This window comes from Prorops nasuta, unplaced genomic scaffold (assembly GCF_024137725.1).
Source record: "Prorops nasuta isolate Cenicafe-Biocafe unplaced genomic scaffold, Cenicafe_Pnas_1.2 PNAS00025, whole genome shotgun sequence".
In the NCBI taxonomy this organism is placed as follows: domain Eukaryota; kingdom Metazoa; phylum Arthropoda; class Insecta; order Hymenoptera; family Bethylidae; genus Prorops; species Prorops nasuta.
In genome coordinates this window covers 1,159,314-1,175,947 of record NW_027116822.1, presented here as the reverse complement: position 1 = coordinate 1,175,947, position 16,634 = coordinate 1,159,314, and the positions used below count along the sequence as shown (strand labels likewise).

At 33.9% G+C, this 16,634-nt stretch overlaps 3 protein-coding genes and 2 long non-coding RNA genes across 7 annotated transcripts; 2 read left to right on the top strand and 3 right to left on the bottom strand.

Moving 5' to 3' along the window:
• Window positions 1–2,231: 2,231 nt before the first annotated feature.
• Window positions 2,232–7,059, bottom strand: l(1)G0007 (ATP-dependent RNA helicase l(1)G0007). Of its 3 annotated transcripts, none has more exons than XM_066741632.1 (6): window positions 6,933–7,059; window positions 6,212–6,725; window positions 4,996–6,111; window positions 4,784–4,927; window positions 3,097–4,685; window positions 2,232–2,886 (listed from the first exon to the last, which is right to left on the bottom strand). In XM_066741632.1, exons 2-6 carry the CDS (start codon window positions 6,692–6,694, stop codon window positions 2,805–2,807), a joined length of 3,414 nt encoding a protein of 1,137 aa, XP_066597729.1. In that variant the 5' UTR covers window positions 6,695–6,725; window positions 6,933–7,059; the 3' UTR covers window positions 2,232–2,804. The 3 variants fall into 3 exon arrangements, with proteins under 3 accessions (XP_066597729.1, XP_066597730.1, XP_066597731.1); XM_066741633.1 differs by having other exon boundaries at window positions 6,212–6,697; XM_066741634.1 differs by having other exon boundaries at window positions 6,212–6,694; window positions 6,933–7,025.
• A 240-nt stretch (window positions 7,060–7,299) lies between these two features.
• On the top strand, window positions 7,300–8,068 carry LOC136782170 (uncharacterized). The gene is made up of 3 exons (XR_010824079.1): window positions 7,300–7,512; window positions 7,758–7,869; window positions 7,936–8,068. It is a non-coding gene; the product is annotated as an uncharacterized lncRNA (long non-coding RNA).
• A 73-nt stretch (window positions 8,069–8,141) lies between these two features.
• On the bottom strand, window positions 8,142–9,062 carry LOC136782169 (uncharacterized). Its single transcript, XR_010824078.1, has 2 exons — window positions 8,431–9,062; window positions 8,142–8,370 (listed from the first exon to the last, which is right to left on the bottom strand). It is a non-coding gene; the product is annotated as an uncharacterized lncRNA (long non-coding RNA).
• Window positions 9,063–9,607: 545 nt separating this feature from the next.
• LOC136782132 (hypodermin-A-like) lies at window positions 9,608–10,922 on the bottom strand. Its single transcript, XM_066741326.1, has 4 exons — window positions 10,815–10,922; window positions 10,346–10,677; window positions 9,900–10,145; window positions 9,608–9,808 (listed from the first exon to the last, which is right to left on the bottom strand). The coding sequence occupies exons 1-4, from the start codon at window positions 10,867–10,869 to the stop codon at window positions 9,647–9,649; spliced, it is 795 nt and encodes a 264-aa protein (XP_066597423.1). The 5' UTR covers window positions 10,870–10,922; the 3' UTR covers window positions 9,608–9,646.
• Window positions 10,923–14,337: 3,415 nt separating this feature from the next.
• Window positions 14,338–16,364, top strand: Ets97D (DNA-binding protein Ets97D). Its single transcript, XM_066741064.1, has 5 exons — window positions 14,338–14,569; window positions 14,767–14,917; window positions 15,013–15,089; window positions 15,185–15,419; window positions 15,495–16,364. Exons 1-5 carry the CDS (start codon window positions 14,369–14,371, stop codon window positions 16,043–16,045), a joined length of 1,215 nt encoding a protein of 404 aa, XP_066597161.1. The 5' UTR covers window positions 14,338–14,368; the 3' UTR covers window positions 16,046–16,364.
• Window positions 16,365–16,634: the final 270 nt, after the last annotated feature.

Below are 16,634 nucleotides of genomic sequence, written 5' to 3'. Positions count from 1 at the left end.
AAATTAATTTTTACAAACAATTTCTGTCTATAAAAGAGTGATATTGTTGGTTCCATATATAAGAGAAGCTACAAATCCTAACTTCAACAACAAACAACGTAGTACAGGTGAATTTTGTTTAAAATGTTTCATTAACATTTATTTATAACCATTTCTGCCTATCAATCAAACATACTAATTTCAAAATGTTATGATAGCTAAAAATAATATATTCTCCAAATTAAAAAGCAAAGTGAAAGTGTTATTATCAAATAATTATATTATGCTTACACATATTATCATTTTTAAAATCTAAATATACAATGTTTATGATTAACCATGCCAAACTGGAGATTTCATAAAGCCTGAATGATTTTAATATAAAGCTGCTATACTACTTTTTTTCTATTAAAAGGATATTATAGATTAAAAATCCTTCGATTCAAGATTTCTTATTGATATGACTACCTGGTACCCTTCTCCCATTGGTCATGTATTGCTTGAGAAATGCAAGGACTACTGAAAATTTGTCAATGTAAAACTTTTACCCTTGATGACTTTCTAAAATAAGACTGGTTGAAAAAAAATGCTGGAAGTTTATCCTTAAAATCATTTGTTGTATGTAAATTTGTCAGTCTAGCATGAGATAACCAGGCACATTGTATACAAAATCTTGAAATATGAATAACTCTTACTGATGTGTCACTTCTCTATTTTTCCGACTCTTAATTATTTTTATTAAGATAAAAAAACAGATAAATTGAAAGAGGTGAAACCAATAGTATTAATATCTCATCATATTTAATATACTTTTATCCTAAAATTAAAATTGTTGGCTTTTCCTATGTGCCTGTATACTAATGCACTTGAGTAATGCATTTCCCAGACTTCAGTCTTATTTAAAATCAAAATGCTTATTTTGATTTCTAATGTTATTAGTTATTATACAATATATAATGTACTATATCAGCAAAAGCAAATATCACTAGTAAAATAGATCAAAGTTATTGTGTTGTTAAATGATAATTTTACCCAACCTTAAAAGTTTTAGGCTAAGAAAAGACAAATGCTTTTAATTAATTAAGAAGATATTTATTGTTTACAATTACTGCTCCTTAACTTCACGTAACCTTCTAACTGCTGACCTTACTGAAGCTGCAGCTGTTGTAGAGTAAACCCAGGCACCTCCTGCTACAGTTCTTTTGCATCTTTTACAGGACCAGATACCAACAACACTACGCTTCATGGCATCCTTTAAAATGAATTGCAGATTTTATATCCTGTTATGTAAAGACAAATAAATAAGTAAAATTTTATACTTACTTTTCCACAGAAAGTACATGTGTATTTACTGTGCTGAGTGATTTCCATTTTTTTAACCATTTTCCTGAGGGAAGCACCATAACGGGTGCCATATTTCCCTGTGATTCCTACCTTCTTTGTACGTTTGGCCTAAAAGAAATGATAATTATTAATTTTACACACTCACTTATCCTTCTTGGTATAAATATGTAAAAAATATTTAGTAGCTCAACAACAAAAACAGTACAAAGAAACACCGATGTCATTTAATAAATGAAAATTGCTCATTGAAGTGAAAAAAATTGTTAAATTACAGGTTTCCCTCAATTATTGCTGCACTTTAAATGATTTTTCATAACGAATGTCCAAACAAGACGAAAAAACTGTTTTTAATTTATGTCACAGGAATCATAACCTCACAGTAAGCATAACAAAACGAAAAACATGTATAAGTAAACACGATTTTTAAAATATCCATCAGAAAATGTAGAAAATACTTCTACAAAACAGAAACAATAAGGCTGTGATCAATTTGTATAAGATTCACTACAAAATTCTCGATTACTAAACATACCATTTTTAATTATAAAGAATCCACTCAGCAAAGGAACCGGAAAAAGGCTAACGTAGATCAAGCGACGATTTACAAGCAGGAGAAAACGGAAATGGGTAAATTCTCAGGCCCTCTAGCACCAGGGTAGAGTAACCCGAGTGAACCCGAGTCAGGGCCGTACATATGTACATACATATGTATGTGCATACACAGTAGCAGTAGGAAATATTGAATCGTGTGTAGTTTAGCTATAGTGTAGTATATCATTTTCCATGCAAAAGAACACAGTAAAATTAGCCAAATTATAAAGGAATCAATTTCCCGCTGTGTACAATATGTTTACCTGTGTTTACCTATCAGATTCCGTAATATTCCGTATTCCCCATGTTCCACGCACACAAGCCTGCTACCCACCGTCACCCACCGTTACCGGTTACCCACGAGTCCGCAATGCACGAAGGCACGACACTTGAAGAATCGTCGCATGATTCCCATACAGAATAACAGAAATCAGGATACAACAAATATATATTCCTCAGAGTAATGCGCGAAAATAAACATCTAAATACAAGATGTAATAGGGAGAAAATAAATTTGCAAATTAATTTTAACGAAATATTTATAATATAGTCGAATAGAATTTATCTCTCTGTTCAGAGAATATTCATAAATACCATGGAATAAGGATCAGCTTTATATGAGAACGAGAAATTGGCAAAACCCCTAATAATGAAATGGCAACATATTTAATATAAATATAAATGTTGACAAAAACAATGAATATTTATTTTTGTAAAAACTATATACCAATTATACTAATAATACTAATAAATTGAAGTTCAATAAATAAAAATGTTACATGATTAAAACTGTTTTTCCTTTTTTAATATTTACAACTATAATACAGTTTAGTTGCATGGAGATTTATATTATTTTAATAATTTCCCTGTCAGCAACGATTGAATATAAACTAAAGCCCTAGTCTTCCTGCAGTTTTACGATATGGTGCTGGTGTTCCTGGCTCCCGGATGCCTGGTGTTAAAATCTCCTTTCTAGAAAACAAAAAATGATATATAAAATTATATAACTATAATTCACGTCATTATTAATCGCGAATTCGGGTACCTGCACTAGCGTGCACTAAGCGTATCTCTATCTTCCGATCTCACATTGATAAAAATATGATAGAGATACACTCAACGTGCACTAGCGCAGGTCACTGAATTGACGACAAGTTTCAATGTACTTTAATAATATATTACTTTCTGACAGAAGCTTGTTCACGTTCTAATTGTTGTTGTGCACGAGCACGCATTTCTTCCTCAGCTTCCTTCATTTGTACTTCCATCTCGTGAAGATGCTGCATAGCTTGACGCCTCTTTGCCCGCCCACTTCGGCCTGTTTCTTTAACACTGAAGAACATTGGACCAAGCTCAGCTAGCCAGTGACCATCGACAGCGGTAACGCACTGCATATATTCTTTTCCTGTCATTACCAGTTCATGATAAACAACATAATCGGGTGTAAAACCCATTCCAAATAACGCCGATGTTGGATGAAGGTGGCAAGGCATACCAGTTCTGCAATTAACGTACTCGCCAATACCCTTCAAGCGAGCTGCTTGATGAAAGTAAGCCGAACAAATACACTTTCGAACTATATCCCAATCAGTTCCACAGCTAACCACTTCCATTTTCTGCTGCTTAAGTATTTCTTCGAGCTGCTGACGAACTTCTCTTACTTTACGCATTGCCTTAGCATGAATAAAGTGATCGTTACACCATGAGCTAGAATATCCATTTGTTTTCCATTGATTATATACATTAAGGTACGTAAGATGATCTGACTCTGGTACTTGAAACTTTTCTCTCGCAGAATCTGAGTCTTCCTCACGGCCCTTTGGCCTATAAAATATCGAGGGTACTGACAGCATCGAAACTATGATGAGAATGTCTGCTGTACAGCCTAGCTGAGAAGCAACTATCAGCATTTGGCACTGGGGAGGATCCAAAGGAAATTCTGCCATTTGTCTTCCTAAAGAAGTTAAGCGCCCTGTATGGTCAAGAGCGCCTAAAATCCATAATTGATACAATGAATTTAGAATATTATCTTGCGGTGGCGGGTCCATAAAATGAAAGGCTAGCAAATCCTGAACACCCAACGATTTCAATAATAGAACTGTATTAGCCAAATTTGTTCGCTGAATTTCAGGTACACCGGTGAGTAAAAGCTCATCCATGTATTGTCTTCGCGTGTATAATCTATAACAATGACCTGGACCGACACGCCCCGCTCGACCTGAACGCTGGTCAGCGTTTGCACGTGACACAGGATAAACTTGAAGTGCATCCATACCAATACGCGGATTATATACTTTTAATTTGCAGTATCCTGAATCAACGACAAAAACAATTCCATCTACTGTCAGAGATGTCTCTGCTATGTTTGTTGCAACAACGCACTTTCTAAGTCCTTCCTCAGAGCGTTGAAAAATTTTAGCTTGTAAATCAGAAGGCAGCTGAGAATAGATAGGCAAAATCAAAAGCGGTGGAGCAGAATCTATTTCTGCTAAGCGGTCTTTCAAAGATTCACAAGTAACTTCAATATCCTCTTGCCCAGGCATAAAAACCAAAATATCACCACTTTTTGGTTGTAAATGTATTTGAAGTACTTGCTTTACAGCAGCATCAACGTAATCTTCGACAGCATTTTTTGCATGTAATATTTCTACTGGAAATGTGCGCCCTGGAATCTGAAAAGTAGCTGCATTTCCAAAAAATGCCGAAAATTTGCTCGAATCCATTGTAGCAGAAGTGACGATCAATTTTAAATCGTACCTTCGCGAAACAACCTGTAATAATGCAAAAGCAACTATCAAATAATGTTAATCTCTAAAGAAGCATTGAAATTGCTCAAAGCTTTGTTTGTAGAACAAGATTAATAAATTACCTCTCTAAGTAAACCAAATAAAACATCAGTAGAAAGGGATCTTTCATGCGCTTCATCCATTATTATAACACTGTATCTGTCCAGATCTCCTTCTCTCAGGCTCTCTCTTAACAGTATACCATCCGTCATATATTTAATAACAGTCTAAATGAATTAATAGTTTAATATTAGCACCATAAATTCAATCAACAAATGAAGAAAAATAAACTTACATCCTTTGAAGTACAATCTTCAAAACGAATTGCATAGCCTACTTTGTCACCCAGAGCCAAACCCATTTCATCAGACACTCTTTTTGCAACAGACATACAAGCAATTCGTCTTGGCTGGGTACAGCCAATCATACCATATTTACTGTAGCCATCCTCATGAAGATATTGTGTTAATTGCGTCGTTTTTCCACTACCAGTTTCTCCAACAATGATTACTACACTGTTTTCTCTAATAACATTGAGCAACTCCTGTTTAACTGCGAATACAGGGAGGCTCCTCCTTTGCTGCTGTATGGATCTTTGCTTAGATTTGCCTGCTATTTCTCCAGCGCCAATATGACGTGCATATTTTTGGCCAGCTTTAAAATCAGTTTCCTCATCTGGTTTCTCCTTATCGTCTTTCCTCTTATCATGGACTCCCATAATATTTCCAATATTAGTTCCAGCTAGCTCCCAATGCTTTTTCTGAGCTTTACGTCGCTCCTTTTGCTCTCTGTATATTCGTACTAATGCTGAACCTTTTCTTGCTACTAGCGCCATATCGGAAGTAGGATCACGTACAGGAACTACAGGCTCTGGTTGCTTTGTGAAAACAATTCTACCATCTAAAAATGGTGGTACTACATTGTGAACTAGCAAATGCACTCTAGCTTCTCCTTCATCATCTGGATCATCATCATGGTCAAGAGAGCTTACCACGCCTGACGTTAACATTCTGTTTCTCTCCCAAAGCTCATTATCCTTGTTAATTTGCCTTTGCTGTGCAGATACTCGTTTTTGCCTTCTAGCTTCAAGCTCCATTTCTTTTTTATGTGTATACTCTTCTGAAACATCAGCAAATGCACGATTTTCGCCATCATCTAATTCATACCATTCACGATCAAGTCTTTTCTGCTCTTCTTCCCACATTTCTTTCTCATCTCCATCTATCATAGGCGTAGCCCCAGAACGCTTAGCATCCCTATGCCATACATTATATTTATATGATGGTGTAAATTCACTCCGGACACTATCTTTACCATCCCTAGAACTATATAAATTGGGAGTAGGGTGATCCCAGGATGATCTTTTTGGCTCTTCGTCTTCATCATCATCCCAGTTGCTTTTTGAAGGATCCTAATTATGATATAATAATAAAGTTTGTTAATTATTATGATATTGGTACAGACAGTTATAATGTAGTATGAAATAGAATAAAAAGCAAAATTATGCTTACCTTTGTATAAAATTTAGGTGTTTGTGGTTCATCCTTAAATCTTGGTGTATTCCTATAACTGTCTCTACATTGACTTCGCACACTTCTATGACTATCTCTTTTTCTTCTTCTGTTTCTGTCCTCTTCTTTCTCTCTATCCTTGTATGACCTCTCATTTTTGTCTTGAGCACTAAGCCTCTGATATTTTAATCGTGCCTTGATCCTACTTTGAGCCTCGTTATTAACACCTCCAGTGTGGGTTGGAGTTTCCTCCTCATAGGTACGGTACTTTCGATCCTTTATTCCCGAGTTTGATGAATTTGATCCTTTCGGAAGCTCTTGAGAATTTTCCCGCCGCTTTCTTTCAGCCAATTTATCTAAACCTAATAGCGATGCTTGAGGTTTCTTAAAAGTGTGATCAGAAGTTTTTTTTCTAATGATTAAACCACCCGTTTGGTTATCATCAGATCCTTCTAACCTATATAAACCTGCATCCTCCGACATCTTCTGGAAGAGATATATTAGATCACGGAACCTAGAATTCATCAAGATAAACTAAATTGAAATTTATTTTAAGGTCGAAACAGCCAAAATTATTTTATAGTTACACAGTAGAGTTCGACAGTATGTATGTACGTACCATCGAGACATTACCGTGTCTCTTAATACAATTGAAAATTCAGAATGCAATCATATCCATTTACTTACCACTTTATAGTCTTAATGTTTATAAACAACTCACCTTTCATGTACTACTACGTATTATGGGTTGTCAAATCATACTGTAACCATTACAATCAGAGTCAGGCTGGATCACTGGATGGAGCAGGATGGAGGGACTTCTGGGACTTCTGAGTTCTGACTTAAAGTCATTGCTGTCATTGTAAAGTAATGTAAAGGATTGTATATACATATATACATATGTATGTATGTAGTAACGTGCGCGCGCCTTTCCCTCTCCCTCCGACGCTTATCAAACTATACTTAAGCAATCGTACCAACATCAAGGGCGAACGGGATACCCACTCCTATCGGCAAAAGTTTGCATTAAAATTCAAAAATTTATCGGACCGTTTCGCTGGTTTAACGGTTATATAAAAAATGTTTTAAAGAGACAATTGTTGTAGCATAAGAAAGAACAGTGTTCAGTGTCACATAAAATTTTACCAGTCTTAAGTTTGAACTTGAGAATTGCGATCGATTTGATATTGTAGCTGGCGAATATCTGAAGTCGGATCGTGGGCAACGCTTAAAAGGATTTTTGTTTGATATAACAAAACCTTTTCAGCATAAACCTGTTTTTCAAGTGGATGCTTCAGTTCGTATGTCTCGTTGACAATTTCTTTCAATCGGTCCTCTGCCGCAGTTAAATTTTTATGTACAATGTACACAGTGGGAAATTGAATCGTGTGTGGTTTCAACTATATGTTTATAGTGTAGTATATCGTTTTCCATGCTAAATTACAGAGTGATGCGCCGAACCACACACGATTCAATTTCCCACTGTGTACAAAATTTTCTTCTCATCATCTAATTCTATTCTTTTTTGCATATACTGTTTTTCTAGGGCCTTGAATGATTGCTCTCTAGCTTACAGAAACTTTTCAGATTCTTCGCTCAATTTTACTTTGTTTTCAAACTCTTTATACTAACATTCTTTCACACGCGTTAATTGGAAGGTAAATGAGAAGGCTCTCCATTATATCCCTTATCCATTTTAACTAAATTTCGTTTATTGGTTTTAGGTGTGCAAATGTTGCAACATAATATATAATAAAATTTGGCATCATAAAATAATAAGTTATAAAATATGAGTTAATTAATAATTTTTCAAGGTTGTTTACTTTAGCCATAGTTTTAAAAACTAAGCATCATACAATAAGACAATAAATCCATCAGGAGAAGGCCATAACATTTATAAGATTATTAATTCAAATAAAAAATGTCTTCATTATTGTCACAATTTATATCTATATTTGTGCATCACTTAATGTATAATACAAACTGTCACGAGCGATTAAATGCTTTTCGTTATTTTTAAAACATTGACGCATTAAAAATATTAAAAAAATGAAGAACAATCCTTAGTACAATATAAGTCATCAGGAGGATCCGTTGGATAACACAATTTATTTTCCTGGTAAACTGCTATGGTAATATTGCAATAAACCTCTACCGGTCTAAATGTAAATAATAAGAAATAAATATTACAATACAAAATTATTTTTTTTTAATCTTACCTGATCCATCAGTATTGGTCCCACAATTCCTGCCGCTAAAAGAAATTGAGGTGGAAGATTAAAACGAAGTGGGGTGGGAGCAGCGGTACCGCAAGATATGGAAAATATAACACATAGTGCAAAAATAATGACGAAGTTTACTTTCACCATCCTGATAGGTTTATAATTGTAAAATGATAGTTTTAAAGAGGCCTGCTGTTTTCACGTTAGCCCATATTTATACGCGGAGCTTATGTATTTCCGAGGCCGATAATAAAATCATAAATTTTTTATGTCAACCAGATACTTCGAGTCCCAAGTAATAATATTATAATTATTGTTAAACACACACTTATATAAGTATATTCTTGAATACGAGTCTATGTTAAATTTTGCAAAGAGTATAAAGTACCTGCAGGTTCACGTTAGTATTGTATACAATTTTTTATGTTTGATTCAAAAGCATATTTGATTTTCTTACATTTATTTGTATTATTTCGGATGTGACGTATGTTTCTATATTATATACGTATATAGATGCTCTGGAAAGCTGAATTTACAATTTTCCACACGTATAGGTATTATATAGGCTTGTCATCGTATTATTGTATGATATAATATATATCCTCCTGGAAGATTTATTGGTTAACGCAATCTTTATAGGTTTTCTAATTCCAGTTTTATGTTTTCAGCTGTTTCATAGATATTTCGCATGGTTTAACAGTTTTTCGTGCATTTCAAATTTTTAAGCTAATATAAACAATTGAGTTGAAGCGAATGTAATAAACTAATGCGACACGTGAAAATGACCGCGCGTTTATTGCATAAATATATGCCAATAATTTTGGCAAACTATACACTTTATATATATATATATAATTATTACTTTACGCAGCTTCTATGAGGCATATTATATAGCAGATTTTTTAAACTTAAAACTATACGTTTACGAGAATTAAAAAATATATAAAATCTATATGAGGTAAAAGTATATTTCTCAATAAATCTTTTGTCAATTCTCTTCTTATTAAGAGAAACATATATTCTTTAAACATATAATTGAAAAAATAGCTTTATTCTTATGCGCTATTTTAGTTATATGAATTCGTTCGTACGATTGTAATATATATATATGTACATAGAATTATATTTTAAATTAATTTTAAAACCCAAAAGATTGTAAAGAAATTAATGTGAGTTTGCAGATATAATCAAGGTTTATTAACATTGATATTATTTATACATAAGTATAAACTGGTTCCTGTATCACAAAATCGATGAATTTTCTTGTATAGTAGGTGCTGACGTAGATGTCAGGTTTAACACCTGCACATCCAAGGCCACCGGAAACCGTACCGATCTGAACGTTTCCAGCAAACAAAGGACTGCCACTGTCGCCCTGAAATGCAGAAATCACTGGGATGAGCAATCGCGCATCGAAGAGAACAAAGAGGATAAATTGTAATTGCATCAGGTGTTGGAGGGCTCACCAAACAAGTTCCTGCTCCTACTTCTTTGAAACCGCAAATATGATGCTCTTGGATGGTTTGCTCTAACTCGCCTTGGCATTTCTCAGGGGGTAACAAATCTATTTCTAACTTTCTAAGGAATCGCGAGAGCGTTTTGTCTTCGGTGATACCCCAACCGACTACAGTTGCCTTTGTGTTTGGAGATGGTGGCTCGTCTGGCAAGAGGATGGGTCTTTGCACAGAACTGAATTCAACGGGATCTGCAAGCTGTGGAAGAGAGCATGTTATAGTATATATTTACCAAAGAATGAACTAAGATAAAATCACTTTTTTTTTCTCAATCAATTCTAATTATTGTTTTAAGTTATCCAATATAACTAAATTCATGTGTCACACATATTTATCACTCACTGTACGTATAGCTTTTGCAAATGATAATTATAATTCCATAAATTATCAAAGTGTACCTTTATTGCACCAATGTCATAGTTCCATGGTAGATTCTCCTTGTTGTCGGTGATTTGTTTGTTCCATTCGTAATGGTAATAATATCTGCTTACTGTGTGGACTTCCCCACCCTGCAGAAAGTCGTTTGCTCCGGTGACAACCGTGGCATAATTATTTTCATCCTCGAGAATTGAATGAATGCAGTGCGCCGCGGTAATCACAGTGTCCTTGCTTACGAGACTTCCGCCACAGTGAAATATATCATTTTTGTAAATAGCTACCACTGAGGGAAACTCATGCATCATAGCATAGTTACCCTTTATTAATTTCGAATCCCTCGCGGCCAGAGTACCTAAAAATTATCATATCTCTTGTATCACTAAATCTCTGATGATTCTTAATTTTAACTTATTTCTATATATTATTATGTATATGCAATTTATTATAATTATATATACATGTACGAATAAATTAATTTAAGTCTCATACCAATTACCGCCAAAGTCAGAGTGATAAAAATCGATCGAAAAATATTGTGTGCCATGATCTCTCCTGCTTCTGAGCTTCCTTCAAATACTTGGCTCTGCTAGACTTTTTATATATTACTAATATCATTTATCATTTTTTACCACTCACGATTCATCAATATTTTTAATAGTAGGCCATATAGTTAGAGAAACGTGAGATCGATAATGCTACTTATTGCTTTATTACCTCTCGATTATTTTCTTGATCAGATTTCTCCAAATTTTACTACAAGCTGATCACTTCCCTTGTATCGTAATTATAGTAATTAGAAAAGTAAAGAGTCTTTCGCATATGCATTCGCGAAAAACAATGTTTTAAAATTTGTTAAATTGCAGAGTTCTTTAGATTCGCTATTTTAGATTCATTATAGATATGTTTTAGATAGTTACTAGATAACTACTTGAAGGAAGATTTGTTTAAAATAACATTTTGTGAAATTAATATGGTTAATTAATTTAAAAGTTGTTTGATTTGAAAAGGGATATTGTAAGTTGCTGTCATGGATCTAAACGATCTTGAAAGGTCATTTGAAGTTTAACCGAAGATCACGCTGATTTTATAATGCCGTCGCCATTTTTTTGTGACATTTTTTTCTAACTTTTTCTAAAGACTTTTGAGATATTTCAATTTGTAATTAGATGTACATATGTGAGTGAATATGCTAGTGAGAGTGCATAGCGGTCGTGCACGTTACTTCAGAAACCAACCCTGTCTCGTGTTTCCCTGCACACGAAATGTAATGTATATACTATATATATATATATTATGTATTAATTAGTATGTATATAGTAAAAAGTTTTAGAAAGCCCTAAAGATATATATACGAAGAAATTACCGGAGATTCATAATGCTTAATTTGGCCTTTATTACCTGTAAAGTATTCCACTGATTCGACCTTTATCGATATATTAGTTCATCGACTTGGCCAATCAGAATGATCCTTAGATCATCTTATATGAATTTTCGAATTCAGCAATGTTTAATTCTCAATAGCTTCTTCCATAAAATATCGCTAAATACTACTAGTCATAAAACTGGTATAGGAATCTTGTTTTACTTTTATATAATTTTATCTATATATATATATATATATTCATCTATCTGAATTTATAAGATCATGGCGATAGTTAATCGACCACTCAATATAATACATAATTTTGCATCGTATGATATCTAGCATAAATTAGCTAACAATAAAAAATGACCGATATGCCATTATATTTACTTCTTTAATATTGCCATGTTATACGGTATACTTTTATCTGTATAATAAAATCGGCACGTGGAAAATTTTAGGTTCTCGATGTTTCCTCGTCCAACTAGGTAAAATAGATATTTGGTGGGTGGTATTGTAATGAATGCAGAGAAAATATGCTTCTGTAGTAAATTCGCTTATAATTGGAAAAGGAAACCAAATTTTGCGAAAGGAACCCCTTACCATTATCAAATGTGTGACTATGTATCGTAACAGGGCAAAACTTAAAATTAAAATATAAAATGTAATATATTCCTGAGACATCACTCAAATTTTGAAGATATCATAAATAATAGATATACGTGTTTAATCATGTATGATTAAATTTCAGCTAGCTTCAGATTGTTACATAACTATGTATACCATTGCTGGGATTCTGTAACTTCCCAGCGATGATTGTCGGTATCGCTAACTACCGATAGTTGTCGCTTGCAGTAACGAAAAGAGCGATTCTGTAACTTCCGTCTATATGGATTCAGTAACTAGTTATCGACAACTTTCGGTAATTGAATCGAGTTACCGAGAGATATCGCTAAGAGCGATTCTGTAACACAAAGTTTTCGATAATTGGTGTTAAAAATGGCGGTCGCTACCGAATTCTATCGTTAACTTAACGACGACCGTGATAGGCGTCGGTAGATGTTTACCGAGAAAGTAAATATAATAAATGTCACAAATATTTCTTAAATTAATATTTAGAAATCACAAAAAAGTACTTACAATAAATTTTCTTTATAAATTAAGGCTTACAGTAAAAATCTTAGGAAATAAAATTTAATATTTTTCCAATTTTTATATTTAAAAATAAATATATATATATATATGCGGAGGTTTTCTCTAAAATATAGAATTAATTGTATTATTTAACTATAGCACACAGGCACTAACTGTACATTGTCTAACTCAAAAAAATGTTAAAACATTAATTTTTAATACTTATTTTAATTAAAATATACTTACGTTTTAATACTTCTTTTAAATAAAATATGATAATTTTGCTATAGTAAGAATTGCTATAGTCAAAAATGATATAGTCAAGTAACACAAAAATTCCTATTTCGGTTGGTATTAATACACCAATATTACCAGCTTCCCTAGAACCTTAACGAATTTTATCGTTATCGTACAAATATGAGTTGCACCGACTATTGTCGTAAAGCTAAAGTTACAGAATCGCTCATTCGTTAGCGCAAGCGATAACTGTCGGTAGTTAGCGATACCGACAGCTGTCGTTAAGGGGTTTGACCCACTTGAGGCCAAAAACACTCACAATATAATAGTTGATGTGGTATATATTATTTATTACAAGCATTGTGAGTTTTTGGTGGAATGCGTGCAAGGAAATGCAAAGGTTTATTAAAGTTATTCGTCGGATAAATTTTATATTAGTACCGCTGAACCTCTAGCGACATCTATCTCGGTCGTTGTTAAGTTACAACGATATTATTAGTTTTCCTTTCAATAAAAAACTCAGTGAAATATCAATTCTCAGCTAAATGATTCGGTTTAGTACAATTTATATTAACTTCAATTGTTCGTAACTCCGTCGCTTAACTAAGATTGAACTGAGAGTTTTCTTACAAAGGAAAGGTACGTTTATTCGGTAGGATTCGGTAGGTTACCGACAGTACCGACATTACAAGCGACAATCATCGCTGACTCTGAGTTACAGAATCGCACTTAGCGATTTCTGTCGGTAACTGGACTTAACGATACCGAAAGTTGTCGCTAAGAGTTACAGAATCCCACTACATATCCTATGTATGTATAGAAATTTTTAGGTTGGTTACATTTCGGCAAACTATAGCAAATTAGTTAATTTTGACAGCTGGCGCCTGGCATTCGCTTACATCGCCTACATTAGAAAAGTATACCATTTCCACCATTAATTTGTAATATTTTGTTCTTTTAAATCGTATACTTGAATAGCTTTGACAAGATTTTTCCAAAATAGTTGAATGCCAACTGTCAAATTTAACCAATTTTTTGCCGACATGTATACCAACCTAAAAATCTCGAGCTAAGCTAGCTAAAATGTAACCGCGAATCATTTCCCGGAATTGTATGATATTGTATCGCAGTATTGGCACTACTGGCATGTGAATTCTGGAACACAGCCTCTTCCTATACATTCAATATGGCGGCCAGCCATTTTCTCCCACCAGTCCCATCCCACCCACGGGCATAATGAATGCTGCTCGCCAGGAAGAAGAAGATAGTCACTTACTATACAGCGCAATACAGCGTAGCATAATTCAAAATGGCGGAGTTTGCAACACTGTTGGAAGTAGAACCAAGCTTTGCCTTAGAAGATGTAGCAAATGGTGAAGATTCCAATGAAGGAATATTGATGCAGCACATGGATATTAGAGAGCCATTATCTACTTTAAGGAATCTATTGGAACAAAGACTTGGAGTCGAATTTACTGATTATACTTTTTGGCTGCAAGATGCACAAGTGGTATATATATAATTTTTTTACATCTCATTTGATCTTGCATATAATTTTATTAAGAATTATCATTTTACTTACCTGAGCGATCATGGTTGTATACCTTAAATTAATCAAATGCTATGTTAATTATTTTAGATTAATTATTTTAAATATTGATTCTTCTTTTTTCTCTCTTTCCCTCTTTTTTTCTTTGTTATTTACAGTTAGAAAGTCACAAAAACTTAGTTGACCAATGTGTTCAAGGGGAAGGGCTTGTACAAGTCAATGTGCAAATAAAAGCTATGCAAAGAAGAATAAATATTGTGGATGTTTTAAAACCAGCAGAAGATTATATTGAACTTGCCGAAAATTCATGTATGTAGAGAATAGTGTACAAGATATAACCTTCACATTATGTATGACAGAAAGGAAAGTACAAAGAATTGATTTACATTGTCTATCCATTTCAGCTAATATTGCTTTTAATGAAGAAAGCAAACAAAACGTTATAAGGTGGATGGTGGATTCCCAATATAAAAAGGAGCAGGTATGCGTGACAATTCATTGGAATTAAGAACAGCCAATTTTTTTCTTCAGTATTCAGTTTTACATATTTAATAATTATAGTTTTAAACATTGCAGGAACGTTTAAAAATACCTTCAGATCCTAAAGATTGGTCACAAACACATGTCAAACATTGGTTGCAATGGGCTGTTAGACAATTTAATCTGGTATCTCTGAGATTAGCAGACTGGAACATAACTGGTGCCCAACTTTGTAATCTAACCTTAGAAGAGTTTCAAACTAAAGTACCTCTTGATCCAGGCGATGTTTTTTGGACTCACTTAGAACTTTTAAGAAAATGTAAATTTGTTGGTAAGTATTTAAATAAATTAAAATAAATTTTAAATCTAATGCAATTCGCAATTATAGTATAATGTTTTTCTTAAGCCGTGGTGCAGAAAGATACATCGATTGCAGCAAACGAGGGTTTAAAAGAGAAGTCGATAAAACGAAGTCAAAAGAGTCCAAAAGCTCGAGGAGCGATCAATCATCATAATCAACAACAGCAACAACAAAATCAGCAACAAGCTCATTTGATTGGTGTACCAATAACAAAAATTGAATCATCACCAATAACGAGTATCGGTACACCATCCCGTTCTGTGAATAGCGGTCAAATTCAATTATGGCAATTTTTATTAGAGCTTTTAACGGATCGAGAACATAGAAATGCCATTCAATGGGTAGGTACTGACGGCGAATTTAAGCTTAATCAGCCCGAAGCAGTGGCTCAGTTATGGGGTGCACGAAAAAACAAGCCGTCAATGAACTATGAAAAACTTAGCAGAGCATTGCGGTATTATTATGATGGAGATATGATATCTAAAGTTCACGGGAAGAGATTTGTTTATAAATTCGTATGTGATCTAAAACAATTATTAGGTTACTCGGCTGGCGAGTTAAGTCGATTAGTGGAGGAAGGAAGAAGATATTTTTGATGAAATTCTATTTTTATTTAAGAATGACCAATTTATCATTTTTTATCTAATGTAAATAATGGGGAAAATAAAAAGTTTAAGAAGGCACTTGAGAAACAATCCCTTGTATACCAATTATTTTATTTGTAATTTTACGTTATGTAGTATGGTAGTCAGATACGAAAGAAAACGAGGAAAGTTAATTAAAGAAAAAAACAATACAAAAACTACATTGCTATCTGTGCCTGGATCGAAGGTAAAATTTAAATATTTCAAGGTTCCTGGTCCAATCGAGAATGAGGAGTGGATAAACGCGTATATTAGGCTTCGCGAATTCGAGGAGACTGACGTATTTCAAGATCGAATTCTGTAGTTAGGACTGACTTTTGACCGGCAAAAGGCAGCACTCATCGCCAATACCAGAGAATCTAGCCTGTGAGATATCGGATGCGACGTCACAAGTTAGGGTCTCAGGGAACCGGCGACGCGGCAGGCTTTACAATCAGCCCGCCCGCCAATGCTTTTATTATTATCATATCCATTTCCATACTTCCCTTGTCCCTTTTCACTCTACAGATATCACAGTTACTTGCTATTATTAGTCCGTATA